Source organism: Cygnus olor, chromosome 15 (assembly GCF_009769625.2).
Source record: "Cygnus olor isolate bCygOlo1 chromosome 15, bCygOlo1.pri.v2, whole genome shotgun sequence".
Taxonomy (NCBI): Eukaryota; Metazoa; Chordata; class Aves; order Anseriformes; family Anatidae; genus Cygnus; species Cygnus olor.
The window spans coordinates 7,984,413-7,998,858 of NC_049183.1; the positions used below are offsets into that span (position 1 = coordinate 7,984,413).

The window sequence follows — 14,446 nt, forward strand, 5'->3', positions numbered from 1 at the left end:
AACTGTTTACTTTGTGAAAATGGGATTTGAAAGGTAGAGCTAGAGCTTACAGTTGTTTTGGTTTGTTTGTGGTTTTGTTTTCAATCTCCTTTGAGAGCAGTCCCCTTTGCTTGGGCTGTCCATGTCCCCTTGTGTAGCTCTCCGGCCGAGTGAGTAGAGATACTGCCGGTCACACATCATGGGCATCGGGGTGGGAAATCCCTTGACTTTGCAGATGAACTTCCATCTTGGGTCTCTGTTTTGGGCTGGGGTCGTGTGTGGAGCTGTAATTTCGGCACTTCACCGCGGTCACTTCCAAGCCGCTTTCTCACACTGCCCACAACTAGGCGGCCGCACGCCCGGGGTCCCGTGAGGCGCCAAGCCCGTGCAGCGGCATCACGGCGGGGCCGTGCCCGCCTCCAGCCTGTCAACGCTGCGAGGGACGGGCCCTGGCGGCCTCCCCGCGGCACGGCCGGGCTCCGGCCTCCCGGCAGCTCCGGCGGGCGGCGCCGCTCCGCCTCCATTCGCCTCTCCTCCCTTCCTTTCCCCTCCCCGGGGCTGCCGCCGTTTCCCAGCGCCCTGCGCGGCCCGGCCCTCGGCTGGAAGCGCGGAGCCGCCCCGGGCCCGGGCGCTGCCCGCGATGCCGCTGCTGGTCAACGGGGAGCGGATCGACTTGGGCCGGCCCCCGGCGGCCATGATCCGCGCCTACCCACACCTCGAGGTGAGGGGCGGCAGCGCCGGGACCCCCGGGCCGGGAGGAGCCGCGGGGGGGCCCGGCGCCGAGCCCGGCCCTGAGGGGGCGCCCGCTGAGGGGACCCAGCGCTGAGGGAGCCCCGGGTTGGGGCGGTGCCGGGACGCCCAAAAGCCTGGGGTTGGCCCAAAATTAACTAAAATTCGCGTCCCCTGGGGGAGGCCGGGCGGTGAATGTCCTGAGGAGAGGCGGGGGTCGGTGCGGCGGGCTGGGCCGAAAAGCTGGAGGAAAAGGTGAAGGTTGTAACTTGCGGGAGGTATTCGCTTCCTTCCAGGGCTGTGTAAACGCTGTTGTCCTGACGGCAGGCTGGCAGTCAGGGGCTGCTGGGCAGAGCTGTTGGGAATGTGGTTTTCGTCAGAAAATGCCTCTTTGTAGACACTGTGTTTTTGAAGGGAAAAAAAAAAAGTGCAAATTTGATAAAACTGTGTAAAATGTTTTCTTTAGCCCCAGGATAGAAATTTGCTGCCTACCCAGCAGTTCTGTGGCAGCACTGTGGCAGTCAGAGCCCAGGAATCTGGGTTTTCTGTCTACTGAATGTCCCAATAAATAGCAATGTTTTGATAGGTATTAAAAAAAAATATGTTGGATTGTGGCAGTAGGAGAGTGAAACTTACATTTTCAGAAGTTTCAGAGAAGGAGGAGACCTGTTTCCTGTCCTCTTTAAACTTTCAAGACCAGCTCTGATGTCATCTAATGTCAGCTTGGCCACACCCCATTGCTTTTTCTTGTGCCTCCGTTTTACCATCTATAAAGCAGGCCCAGAGGGTTCTGTGTGTGTGGAGTGATGGAATTTAACAATTGACTAGATCACTGGCAAGAAAATGAAAACTCTGGATAAATTCAGAATACTCCAAAATATGAAGTATGCCTTGTTTATCTCTGACCCGGATCCCTTTGCTTTTCAGAGGTGATGTTTCTGTCAAGTAATGGATACACCTGAGAATTCAGCCACTGTAGTCTCTATTATCATTTATCTTTAGGAAAAGGCAAAACTTCTCAGAAGTCGGCCTACTCAAATTGTGGAACCCAAAGGTCTTCTTTACGTCCAGCAGAGAGAATTTGCAGTGACTACCCCTAAGGATGGTATGTAGGAATGTAAACACTTCTCCTCCTGAAGCAATGATTATGACAGCAAAGTTCTTACAGCGTTTCTCTCCTCTAAAATAGGTTCTGTTTCTATTCTTGGATCAGATGATGCAACTACCTGCCACTTAGTTGTGCTCCGACACACAGGTATCTTAAAAGGCATTCAGACCAAAACCTGCCTCTCTAAAGTAATGCATCTAGGATCAGCGTTGATTTATGCTGCATTAATGAAGTAAACTGCAATTACATTTATATAAATTTGAATCTCAGAAAGTCACGTGATGCGTTAATTGAATGACTTGTTCAGAGAGTTAGGGTGTTCAGTACCTGAGGTTCTGTGTTCTGGTTGCTGAATGAGCCGATCCTAAACTTGATCTGCGGCAGTGGGCAGTGGCAGCCCCCTTGGCTGCTGCATCCCAGGCTATGTGCAGATGCCGGAGGCAGCGTTTAACTGTTTGGGTCTGCAGGGTTTGGTAATAACAGGGGTAGAATTTATGCAAAGAGCCTCGCTACCTTCCTGGAGTTCTGTCATTTGAGCTGTTGCTTGGTCCTTGGTAGTAGGGTGTTTGTACCCTTTGCATCAGTTCTGCTGATTTTCTAATGGGGCATGGAAAGAGGTTGTTGTCTCATTCAGCCAGCCCATCTCTTCTGCTGGAGGATGCTGTCATTTCGGGAAGTAAGAAGGTGCAAGATGTAGTTCTTGCACTGCTATAGCAATGTAAACTGATGCTGATTTAAGTGACAGCAGTGTAACAGCCTCCGCCGGTGTCATTAACTGTCTTCTCTCGCCTTCCTCAGGTAGCGGAGCCACCTGCTTGACACACTGCGATGGATCAGACACAGAAGCTGAGGTGTCGCTCATCATGAGTTCAGTAAAATCTTTCTCTAACTCTGCAGACTATGGAAGGTCAGCTCTGCTTTTTTATTTCTTTGTGTTTTCACGAAGGTAACTGCAGTTTGTAAGTTGGGGAATTTTTACGTGATTTTGTGGGGTTCAGACAAGGTAATTGTGCAGGAAATACCTCTTGATCAGGGGCCATATGGAAAATGAAAACTATTGCTGATGATTTCAAGGGTATTATTTTCTATCAGTGACTTAAAGCATGGTTCTATTCTGACTGGTGTCTCTGTAAAAATGCCATTGTGCGGTTTGGTGTTTACTGTTTCCCAGTAACTTCTGTTTCAGATGTGCTGAATTTTCGAAATAGCTGGTTTTGGTTTTATCCTCTATTTTTCCACCCAAACTGTTGGTCTTGTGAATTCCTTTTGGGATCTGGGAGTCCATCTGGGATTTTTCTAGGTCCCACATTTAAAAAAAAGAAAGAAAGAAAGCAAAAAAAAAAGCCAAAAAAAAAAAAAAAAAAGCTCCAAACCAGAATTTAGCTAACAAGGTTTATCCTGGATGTGGAGATTTTTGCCTCTGTAGTTTGATAAGAACAAAAGCTCAGTTAACTTAGAAGATATGGTCTTATGAATTGGCTTGCCCAGTTTTGAAAGACTGAACTATGGCCTTGTTAGGTGATTTATGCTCACACTCACTTTCTTGTTGCTTCTGCAACTTTCCACCCCAAACCGATATTGTCCCTAGTTATTTTTCTAGACGTTTGGTCAGCAGGTTTGCAAACAAGACTTCTCTTTACATAGACACCTCTCAGAGAAGAACCCTGCTGTGTAGTCCAGAATAGTTCTGGAGATCACAGGAGCAAACTTCTTCACTTCTAACTCACCCTTTTGTGGGAACCTAAAGGTGGTTATAAAATTAAGCCCAAACCTTTGGTGCTGACTGTCACAGATACACCAGGGTATCTGTGAAGCCAAGTGAGGCTTCTCTAATGATTGCTTTGTAGTTCGGGCTGGGGATTATTTTGTAAAGGTATTCACTTTGGGATGTCTTTTTAACTGCTGTTTCCTGTTATTCCATCTCTGTTAGGCTGGAATTGCACCTAGTTGGAGGTTTCAATGATGATAGGCAGTTATCACAAAAACTTACTAATCAGCTTCTTAGTAAGTTCACCTTTTTTTCCACTCTCATGTCCAAAACAAATAGTTCTGACTGGATTTGGGTGAAGTTTGTTTGTAACCAGAGCCCCCTGTCATTTAATAGAAAAATATCTGGATTCATTTAGGAGGGTGTTTTTTCCACCTGAGAGCTTGGCACAGAGGAGGGGTTGGGTTTGCGGCTTGCTGTGTCTGATGTGTGGGATAGAGGGCAGGGACTTGGGACTTGTTCCTGGTTTACGCTGTAGCGTGTGGAATTGGGGCTTAGTTCAGCTGGGCTCGATTCCTGGCTCCGCTGCTGACATGCTACAGGATCTTGGGCAGGCATTGTCACTGTCTACATCTATACCTTCATTAATTACTATTCCTTCTGTACCTTAATGTGGGGGGGTGAAATTAATTACACTCGGGAAGTATCTGATGAAAGATGGATGTCTGTCTGTGAAATCTGTAGCCTGGAGAAGTGACTGTGGTGCTTTACAAACAGATGGGGAATGGAAGGGACCAGCTGGGACATTTGGAGTGCTCTGGCTCATGCTGAGCACTTCCTGAGTGCGGAGAGGCCTCAGCCTCACTGGGACTGGGAATGGGCAGGGGCAGGGATGCATAAGGGGTTTGGAGGGTGGTGGCAAAGGGATGCAAAGGGAACTGGAACTGGCAAAGGTCCTGGAAGGTGCCCCTGTTACCCCCTCACGTGCTGTGATGTGATTCCTGTTCTGTGTGTTATATATTGCATGAGAGTTGTGTACAGAATGTTTTGGTCAGTTTTTAAAACCTTCTGATTTTCATGCACCAGGTTGCAATTTAAAACGGTAACATTGTATTTCCAATAGAACTGAAAAAAAATAAAATTCCCTGTGTGGGGGTGGTGAAAAGCAGAATTAAAATACATCTAATGAAAAGCTGGGTTCGCTCACTATATATGTAACATTTTAGGAAAGTACATTTAAATACGAGTTATTAAATGTATAGCGAACTAAAGCAGAGATGATGTGCCAGAGCTACTTTAAGCCAGTACCAGTGATAGGAGCGAGTGGCACATTTCTAGCATGTTTTTGCCCTTACAAATGGCTACTTCCTGTCAATTACGTTTAGTAGCTGTGGCTTTAATTTTATAACACTTGGTTTGAAGCAAACCTGAAAACTATTCTTTGCTCTGTTGCCTTATCCAGGAACAGTGCATTAGGTACTTTCTGCCCACCCATTCCGCAGTGCGCAGCACTGATAATGCCCCCTTGTCTATATACAGCACCTGCTTTGCCACCAGTCACTCTTATACATTGCTGCTATCGTTGTTGCTGTAGGAGCATTTGATCTCCAACCAGATGAGGTTCATTTGGTGACTTTCTGCGTAACAGGTAAGAAAATATCTACTTCTTATTTTTTAAGCATGTTTAGCCACTGAAGTCAAAGTGTGGGGGTCTTTTCACACATGGCTTTTTAAAATCTGTTCTGGAAGAACAGCACGAGTCCTCCATGTTGGTTTGTAAGCTTTAATTTTGTTGCTGGTAGTGTGTGTTGCTGTCCCATAGCTAGTGCAGGGAGGGGTCTCTCCTTACCAAATGCTGCTGAAATTCAATTGGTAGTAGGGCCACCTGGGATCATTACCAGGTCATTTCCCCACCTTTGTCCTGTGGAAGGAGACTGTACAGCTGTGAATATCTTGAGAGGCAACTGAGAAAGGAACTTACCGAAGTTTGGTGGTGGTGTTAGATGCTTTATAAACTCATAAACTCATTCAGTTAGGTCACAGTGTGCTATGTCGCAGAAAGGAAAAAGTAATTTCCTCTCCTTTGTATTGTATTCAGGTCGTATTTCCACTGTCTTTGCATTTAAATACCCCTGGTGACTTGCATCATTGAACTTGGCAGCATGGTAGCTTTGTTTCTTTGTTTGTTTTCTGTAAATTGCCTGCACAGAAAGTGAAATGACAGCTGACCAGAGCTGGCTGTGCTGTTACGAGATGGAGTTCTACTCCAGGCCCCAGGCATATTGATCTTGACCTTGACCTTCCCATATTTCTTTTTGGCTTCCTGGTCGTGTGTGTTGTTTTTCTGTTTGTTTTTCTTTTTTGTCCTTTTTTGCAACATCAGATCTGCTCTTTTCTGGTAACGCACAAATGAATGCTGCTCCGAAAAAAAACCACAACAAAGCTCTATGTTTGACCTTTTCTCTTACAGAACTAAATGACAGAGAAGAGAAGGATATTCACTTCCCAATCATTTATGGAATAGGTGAGTTAAATTAGAATTTGATTATTTTTTTTAACTGGATAGTTGTTCAGTTTCTGATAGTTAATGGGCTGTCTTTAACGACTAGGTAAAGCCTGTCCCAGAAGTTAACTGAATTGCTGCTGTTGGAGGTGTACGCAGAAAGAGAAGTTTTCTTCTTAAAACAAGTAGAAAAGGGCTACCATAGAGCTAATGGGTCTGCGGTACTGAGAAATACAAGAAATGCAGTTGACACGTTCTAAAATTCCTGCTACGTAGTAGTGTTGTGGATGTGGTCATTTCAAACCAGTGTTTTGTGAGAATTAATTGTCTGTGTTTAAACTGTTTCCTACCAGCTGTGAATGTTAAAACAGCAGAGATTTTCCCCGCAACCTTCCCAGAAAAAGGGCCCGATGAGGATTTGCGTTCAGCCCATATTTTAACAGGAGCAAGAGTGAGTAAAAAGCAGAGGGGAAAAAAGCCCCAACCTGGATCTTTTTGCTGGAAGGGAAGACCACTGAGGGGCAATGAACTGTCAGTAGTTAAAGGGGGAAAAAATACAGTGGTAGTGTTCTGGCAGTAGCAAAACAGATGGGAAATATGGAAGAGTGGAGGCAAAGGATAGCAGTGGACATCAAACTCTTCCAAGCTTTCTGCTGCAAGGGTAACCCTTATCTTGGAAGTACAGAGCACTCCCATGTGCTGTTATGCCCACAGCCCTACAGATTTTGGCAGCGTAATTGATGTAAAAGGAGATTCAGGTCATGGCCGTAAATAATCCCAGCAGTATTGTTCAGTTCTGGGCTTGTTCTTACAGTTTAGGATTGTCTTTGTCAGAACAATTAGTTAATTGCAATGGAACGGGCATGAAGGTGGCACCCTGTGTGTCTTAAGGCAAAAGCTGCTGCTTAATGCCTTCCACATTGTCTGGAATTAACTTTTTATTATTACTAATTAATTGTCTGCATTAATTCTGTTTCTTTCATCTATTTAAGCACTTTTAAGGCTCCCTGTAAGCTGTTCTGTGTCCTTACAGCTGACCAACATTTATGATGCCAAGAAGGAACAGCTCCACATTGGGCCTTACTTCTGGAGGCCTTTTCCACACGTAGATTTCTGGTTGGAACAAGATGATCAACAGATCTTACAGGTACCTGGCACTGGGACCCTGACTTTCATTTTTCCTTCTCTCTCCTAGCTGAGCACAGAGATGGGTATGGGCTGTCAATGCTTCCCTCAGTGTACACTGCTGGGGAGGGTGGAAAATACTCCTATTAAAAGGCAGAGTAATTGGGAACTTTCTGTTCTGAATCTCAGGCAGCTTTTGCTCTCATCTTGTTTTTCAGAATCTTTCCACGTCACCCTTGGCTGAGCCACCCCACTTTGTTTCCCATATTAGATCTACATTAACATTTTTAAAAGAACATCCCTTTCCATCGCGCTCCCTGTTTCCTGATAGGAAACCTCGCATCTACAGAAAAAATCAAGACGGGTTGTGGGAACAGGTTTGTTCTGACAAGATCTAACCAAGGGATGCGTAGCCTTGCCCCAGGAAGAGTGAGTTGGTGCAAAATGCCTACTGCTGGTTACAGGCACTGCTGTTCTTGTGCTTTCCAAAATAAAATATTTTGACAGAAGTAACTTGTTTTTTCTGCATTACTTAAGTAGGAATCACTGTTACTTTGAAGTAATGATTGGGTTTTGTTTGTGGTTTATACCTTTAGCAGAGTAATTTGCTCAGTGCGGATAGAGAGAGGTAGCAGGGTAAAAAGCCTTTATTGCATGAATTTGTACTTTAGAAAGTGATATTTTGAAAAAAAAAGTGGAAGAAAGTGCCTACACTTAAGCTTAAGTTGACTTTAAGAGATATTTTTGAAGGAAGTTCCCATAAGTCAAGAATAATAATTTGAAGAATCTTTATTGAAACATTCAGATAGTATCTAAAGAATGAAGCTCATTCCAACAAAACTGATTTAACAATTCCAAATATAAAAACATTAAAAATTAATTATTGTGGTGATACCTTGATCCCCAACAAATTACTCTTATTAACATACTTCATTGCACCAAAGAAACCAATACGGAAGACTAGTCAACTTAATTGTTTTTGCACTTTAGAAAAATTGCACTCTGATTTACACAAATTACCCCAGAAGTGAAATTAACCTTGTTTGTGGCATCCCAGCCCCACAGGATCTAGATGGTGAAAGTCAAATCAGGTGACGGTACAATTCAAAAAAAAAAAACCAATTTTTTCAGATTATCCAAGTTAATTCTGCTACCACTACAGCCATTACGTTAGTGTTAATTAACATCTTTTGGAAAAAACAAAGCAAACTACAGTACTGGTATCCAGCTCTGTAGGGATGGGATGGGATCCCTTTGGGGAAAGCAACCTTCTCCAAAGAGCTCCTTTCCACAAGGGGCTGAAAATTTGCAGCGAAGTAACTACAATATTTTTGGGGGACAAAGACTTCTACACCTTAGCTTTTGATGTATCCAAAGCATAACTTGTGCATTAAATAGTCCTGGAGACTAGGAACTTGTGCTGTAGTGTAAATAAACTAAGTCATTTCACTGACTCTGTACAATTTCTACTATAGGCAAGTTATTCAAAAATAAGTGTTGAAACCAGGACAAAGTTGTTTTTTTTCAAGCTTTACTATAACTAGCTTTAAAAGTACACAACCAAAAAGAATTCCAGTTACACTACATAGATGTATTCAATAGTATTTAGTTTATAACTGGCGTGCAAAGGAAAATAACAATGGGTTGGTCATCCTTTTCCGTGGTAGAAGCAAGAAGCCATTTAGGCATGCAGAGACAATTTCTTTCTCAAAGTCCCACTGTGCTCAGGGTCAAGTCATACAACAGTGGGGAAAAACTGCTGATGGCAAAGTTCAGTGACTCCTAGACACACAGGCATCCATCCCTAACACTCACTGCACCACAACTGCTTGGCAATGCTCTTTGTAAGGGTTAAAAAAAAGGCAAAATAGAGCTAGTATGACTAGGATGGTTTGCAGGAAAGGCTAAACTGAATTTTAAATATAAAAAGGTGAAAAATTGGCAGTTTCTTAAATATATTCACATAAAATAAGGTCAATTTACAATTATTCGGTGCAACTGTATTCTTAATCTTGTGCATGGCTGACCAGTTAGCAACTACTATCATGCTTAAAATCTTACAGGTACTGTAACTGCCAATTTTTATTTTTTTACAAATATTTACGAGCAGTTAATAAATCTCACTACTACTTTGGTGACACTGACATGTACAGGATTAAAGCAACTGTAGTAAGTGTACAGTAAGACAAATCTCTGTCCCATGGAGGGAATTTATATTTGTGCAAAATCCCAGTTAATAAGATACAGTAGTTATTACTGTACTAGTGTGTGGCACTGTTCACATTTTAAATGCATCACCAATGCCCTGCCTCCCAGGGCATGTGATTCATCTGCAAAGTCTTAAATCCACAGTACAGATTTTATCTTTGACTTTCTTGTTCCTCTACCTTTGTGCAGTCCCTTGGAACGTCCTCAGTGCCTTTATTTGGTGTCTGTGCCCCCTGCTGCTGCTCTGGTTTTTCTGTCTCTGGTGACCTTTGCTCTTGGCCAGGGGATAGAGCCGGGGGTCTCTGATCCATCTTCTCCAGGTCATCACAGTGGCTGACTGAACTGGTCTCACTAAAGGCATCGGAATTTCTTAGAGACCTTTTAAAAATTTTTTGACCTGTAAAGTGTTGGAAGAATACAGTACCAATGAAGGCATCAAATTCAAGATGCGGTATGCACAAGGTTAAGATTCAAAGAAAGTATCTTAATCTGACAACTGCAAAGAAACAGATTTTATTTGGGTGCTAACCTGTACGCTAACCATATAAATACTTGCTTCCAGTTACAGGTGCATTTACTTAGATGCGTGCTGAGGCCAGGATACTTTAGCAAGTTTTAGAAATAAAACTAGCGAGTAAAAACTTACCAGGAAATCTTTGCTTTGTAAGGCTGGAAGTAGGAGTTGGTGGTGGAGTAGTACCTGTTCCTTGGGCTTTTGATACATACGTAGATTCTGTGGATTCTAGAGAACCTGCAGGTTAAAAAAAGTTGAAGTTGAATACAGACAACTTTTCAGCTGTATTTATAAAATATGAACAATCTATCTGTAATGCATGTTTTTAAAACTGCATGGCCTAGGTTGGCCTGAAACTGCCTCTCACGTGTAGTTGGTTTCTGAGCACCTGGCAACAGGCGTGCCGAGTCTTACAAAGATGAATGAAGTTTCCCCTCACTCCTGCTTCCCAATACTGCTACCTCCAATATTCCACTTACCCTTTTCCACTGGGCTTGACACATCCCCAGGTGCAAGCTATTGAGCACTGCACTCTGGAAGGACATTTAGCTGTGAATGAAATAAGCGTTCCCAAGGAAACCTTGTAGTTCCTTGCTGTAAGACCCTTCTCGTCAGTGTGCTGAGAATGAGCAGAAAGCCTTCCCGGCTAATTACAAACACACACAGCTGGGCCATTTTTCTAGCTCCAACTGACACTTTGCTGAGTTCAGAAATATTCTTAAGACTCTGCTGCAATTTTTACAGTGAAAGTTTATAATTTTTGAGAGTATTATGTTAGTACATCACCAAGAAGTACAAGCTATAGATAGTTCTTTTCACATCACCAGTCATGAATTACAGATAGATGAGTAAAATAATAGCCCTATATTCTGTAATATTCCATTCATTACTGTCTCCCGCAAAGCCATGTTCATGCTTGTCCTCAGCTAGTTTTAGCCTGTCCCTTTTCTCAGACATTACACCATTGCCTGGAAACTAGTACTTCATCAATGCGACACAGCTCCATGACATCTGAAACCAGAATTTCAGACAGAAATCAAGTTCGGGTATCACAGAACATACATGGGAGCAATACTCTAAGACCCAAGAGCTCCCTACCCCACTACCTTACGTATTTTGACATTCCGAATAAACTCCAAGGATACAAGCTTTTGCAGAGTGTGCGGCCAACAATTATTCCTGCATTAACAAATGCCAATATCCAATACAGCTTTTTTTTAGAATGACTCAATATGCAAGAATAAAATGCAAACTAAACAAGAGGTTAGGAGATTTTCTTACTGAGCATTACAGAAGTGAAAAGCATGTTCCTTTACATCTTGAGGGTGGATTATGTCATTCACAATCAAATCAGCACAAGAAAGCGTGCTGCAGTTTCAGTATAAAACTGGAAACATCTAGAACACAGCTTAACATGGCTGCGTATGCACTGAGTCCTACCTGCTGTTAAATTAAATGTTCTTCCCTTTGGTGAAGCTTGGAATGGAGAAAACCAGTTCAGCACAGAGCCTACTACAGGTATTTGTCGTAGCAGCCCCTGTGAAAGACACAATCAAACACTGGCTGGTGAGCACACTACCTGTGTTGTGACGAGTTATTACAAGTTACCTACATAGCTATTTTTTTATAGTCTTACCTCTTCCAGAAGTCGTTCTTCATTTGCTTTCTGAAGCTGAAGTTGTGCTTCCTGTATCCCTTTTCTAACGACTTCAGTCATGTTTTCCAACAGCTAATAAAAAGAGAAATTATATTATTATATACAGTATTTAGACTTGAAATTGTATTTTTTAATTCAGGCTTTGAGTATGTAAATTGCATAGTCAGATACCTTTTTCTTATTTAAATTTGCATTTGATAAGCCCTATTTCATTGCTACTGTAAATTAAAGAATGTACAGGATTTAAAATATATATATGCCCAGAGGACAGAACATCATTTTAGGCAGGAATGGTACATTACTTCTTTTTTGCTTGGAGATCAGCTTGTGACCCAAATTCATCAAACGTCTGCTTAGCACAGAAGTGTTCCTCAGAAGCTGAATCCAACAGAGAATTTTTAAGCTTATAAAGTGTGGTTTGATTTCCAGAAGTGCCCAGAACTAAGTCAGACTCACAGCAAGCCTAAAGCCCCAGGTATGTGGCAGCCCAGCTAAGGCTCAACTAAGGCTTGCAAATTTAGTGTACGACTGCCACTATGACCCCTGTGGTAGTCTATGCCAGCGTCAGTGACATTTTATGTTGCAAAGCACAAGCAGCTTTCTGGGAGGATTAAAAAAACAAAAGATCAAAAAACAAAGCCACAGTTTTGTTGTGTGCAAGAAAAATGCCTATTTGCACAATTTAATGGGCAATTAATTTAATTTTAACATTGCGCAGGCCTTTGGTGACAGCTACTTCCTCCAGAAGGCCAACAATTTAGGTTACTGTCAGTTAATAAAAACAAAGGGAAAAGTGGGATCTGCTCCTTTTCTCTAGGGGAGAGGCAAGACAGAAATTGGTCACCACAACAAGCTAAATAACCCAATGTACTGGCTACATGGAGGAGATGAATTGACTACAAAAGGGGCTTGAACATCAATTTTGAATCAAATGTTTTAAGATTGTTTCAGTTCCACATTTTTTGTAGTTGGTTCCAAGGACTGCATCTTTCAGAGTCCTCCACTACTCTGTTCTCCCCTAGAAGCTTCAGGATAAGAGTAACACATATTCCAAAATTCAGTTCCTAATCTCTCAGCTGCAAAAGATCAAAAAATGGAGGAACGCTACAGCCAATCAATCTTCTATAACCTCACCTTCAAAACAGCACAGCATGTCAAAAATGGGTAAAGAGGCTCCAGAAAATACTGCCAGAAAAAAATTAATTGCCAAAATCAACATTCCCATGGGCAGAAATAGGCCTGTGGGATGTCTTAAGTTCTGTGTTTTTTTTGTTTCTTGGTTTTGGTTTTTGTTCATTTGTTTTGTTTTTTTTTATGTTGTGGAAATTAAATGCCCAGTGCTTTAGGAGTGAAAGGACAGGCATTCGTGACGAAGGTCAATTAGGAATTCTGCTATGCTTGATCCTAACTGGAAGGGAGAACTCTAGTCATGTAAATGCTTTTACAAAAAGGACTTACGTTAGCATTAGTAATTTAATAGATAATTTGTAACTTAAGTTATTATGCCACTGATTTTTCCACACATTTTAGGGCAGTTATCTGAGACTTTTTATATTTATTAACTGATTAACACATACTCTTGAATTTTCTTCAATTTCTCTGCCTGTTGCTGCAATAGTTTCAACTAACTCCGACACATCCAGATCCTCAGTTACCATGCCAATATAAACACAGTTCTTCTGTCCTCCAAATTCTGGGCCTGTGAACATAGGGAGAATCGAGTGTTTGTGATATATAAAAAATGTATTCTCAGAATACATACCATGCCCTTGCTTATTAATCTGGAAATTCTAATACATGCACACAAAGACAAACACGCACACTTCAGTAATTAAGTACAGTATCTGCATAAGTATAAACTATGCAGACTACAAAAACTCAGGTATGTGGGTTCTCAAAAACAACAGAAAACAACATCTAAACAAGATGAACACTGGATATTTCATACAGCCAAGGGATCACATGATAAATATCGGTGTTGAATATGCTTCAAACTCGTTACTTTTTGCCATCTACCAATTGCTTGGTTCCACAATTCCAGGGTACTTAATTTTTGAAGGCAGACTTAGAAAAGATCTGAGATTCAAGTAAACAAATTAGTATTATTACATCTGTAATATGGCACCGTATATGCTTGAAAGTGCTGCTAATTATCACAAAAGTCATCTGAAGCTTTAATCTAGCCAGAGAAAGCAGTGAATTGGTCAGTAGTTTTTTTAACGAGACCTGCTTTTCACTAGATACCAAACTTCCCGAGAAGGCTCAGTTTACAAAGGGGAACACTTGCGGCTTTCATTCCCTCTGACAAGGGAACCCTTTCAGGTCTGGGTGCTCATAGGTCAGTTTTCACAAGTATTTCTGCAAACAGTGCAAACAGCTCACCCTGGTGAACATTTACCAACTCAAATAAGGGACGAGGAGGACACAGAGTTACAGATGTTGTTTCTAAAGGAACTGCATATACAGCAGTGTAATTTTCCATTATAATGACCTACGTATGACTGACCTCTTGAAAGGTTATAGCACAACCAGTAAAGTGACTAGTAGCTTGAATGTAAGTTTTTTTTTTTTAAATAGTGCAGTTACCCAAAGAAAAAGTGAGATCCGACTCCAGTTCATTTAATTTTTTCAGAAGTTCTGTGTTAATTTTTTCTAATTCTTTTTCTTGTTTGTCATCATTCTTCCCATCACTGTGATAGCTGTACCTTCAAACCAAGCCAGAAGAGTCAGTTCACTTTACAGTACATTTAAAAACAACAAAACACAGATCTGAACATCTAGCATGTTTCTACAAATTTCTATATTTTACAAACCAAAAGCTTAAAGCAACATTCTAAATCAACCAGTTTAATGGCATTTGTAATCAGCTTTTTGGTTGGGCATGAGGTGAAGGCTGGCCAGTGCAAACTTAACTG

The 14,446-nt window shown here is 42.0% G+C and overlaps 2 protein-coding genes across 5 annotated transcripts in view; one reads left to right on the top strand and one right to left on the bottom strand.

Moving 5' to 3' along the window:
• The first annotated feature begins 447 nt into the window (after positions 1–447).
• NTAN1 (N-terminal asparagine amidase) lies at positions 448–7,661 on the top strand. 3 transcript variants are annotated; one of them, XM_040575233.1, is made up of 10 exons: positions 448–700; positions 1,711–1,813; positions 1,898–1,963; positions 2,615–2,723; positions 3,747–3,820; positions 5,119–5,172; positions 5,995–6,048; positions 6,381–6,478; positions 7,061–7,174; positions 7,371–7,661. In XM_040575233.1, exons 1-10 carry the CDS (start codon positions 620–622, stop codon positions 7,548–7,550), a joined length of 933 nt encoding a protein of 310 aa, XP_040431167.1. In that variant the 5' UTR covers positions 448–619; the 3' UTR covers positions 7,551–7,661. The 3 variants fall into 3 exon arrangements, with proteins under 3 accessions (XP_040431167.1, XP_040431168.1, XP_040431169.1); XM_040575234.1 differs by lacking the exon at positions 1,898–1,963 and having other exon boundaries at positions 495–700; XM_040575235.1 differs by lacking the exons at positions 448–700; positions 1,711–1,813; positions 1,898–1,963 and adding an exon at positions 2,405–2,500.
• A 268-nt stretch (positions 7,662–7,929) lies between these two features.
• PDXDC1 (pyridoxal dependent decarboxylase domain containing 1) overlaps positions 7,930–14,446 on the bottom strand; it is a 31,462-nt gene continuing 24,945 nt past the window's right edge. For both annotated transcript variants that reach the window (XM_040575230.1, XM_040575229.1), the window contains exons 18-23: positions 14,118–14,236; positions 13,109–13,230; positions 11,511–11,603; positions 11,315–11,411; positions 10,007–10,111; positions 7,930–9,757 (exon numbers count right to left, since the gene is read on the bottom strand). In XM_040575230.1, the coding sequence (XP_040431164.1) occupies positions 9,513–9,757; positions 10,007–10,111; positions 11,315–11,411; positions 11,511–11,603; positions 13,109–13,230; positions 14,118–14,236 (781 nt within the window). In that variant the 3' untranslated portion in view covers positions 7,930–9,512. The remainder of the gene's footprint in view (positions 9,758–10,006; positions 10,112–11,314; positions 11,412–11,510; positions 11,604–13,108; positions 13,231–14,117; positions 14,237–14,446) is intronic.

What these genes read in the sequence shown, in the direction of transcription:
- NTAN1 (XM_040575233.1), top strand. Translation starts at nt 620, where the DNA reads ATGCCGCTGCTGGTCAACGGGGAGCGGATCGACTTGGGCCGGCCCCCG. An exon ending in ACTTACTAATCAGCTTCTTA is followed by an intron (nt 3,821 to 5,118) that starts GTAAGTTCACCT and finishes TTGTTGCTGTAG; the next exon opens with GAGCATTTGATCTCCAACCA. An exon ending in ATATTTTAACAGGAGCAAGA is followed by an intron (nt 6,479 to 7,060) that starts GTGAGTAAAAAG and finishes GTGTCCTTACAG; the next exon opens with CTGACCAACATTTATGATGC.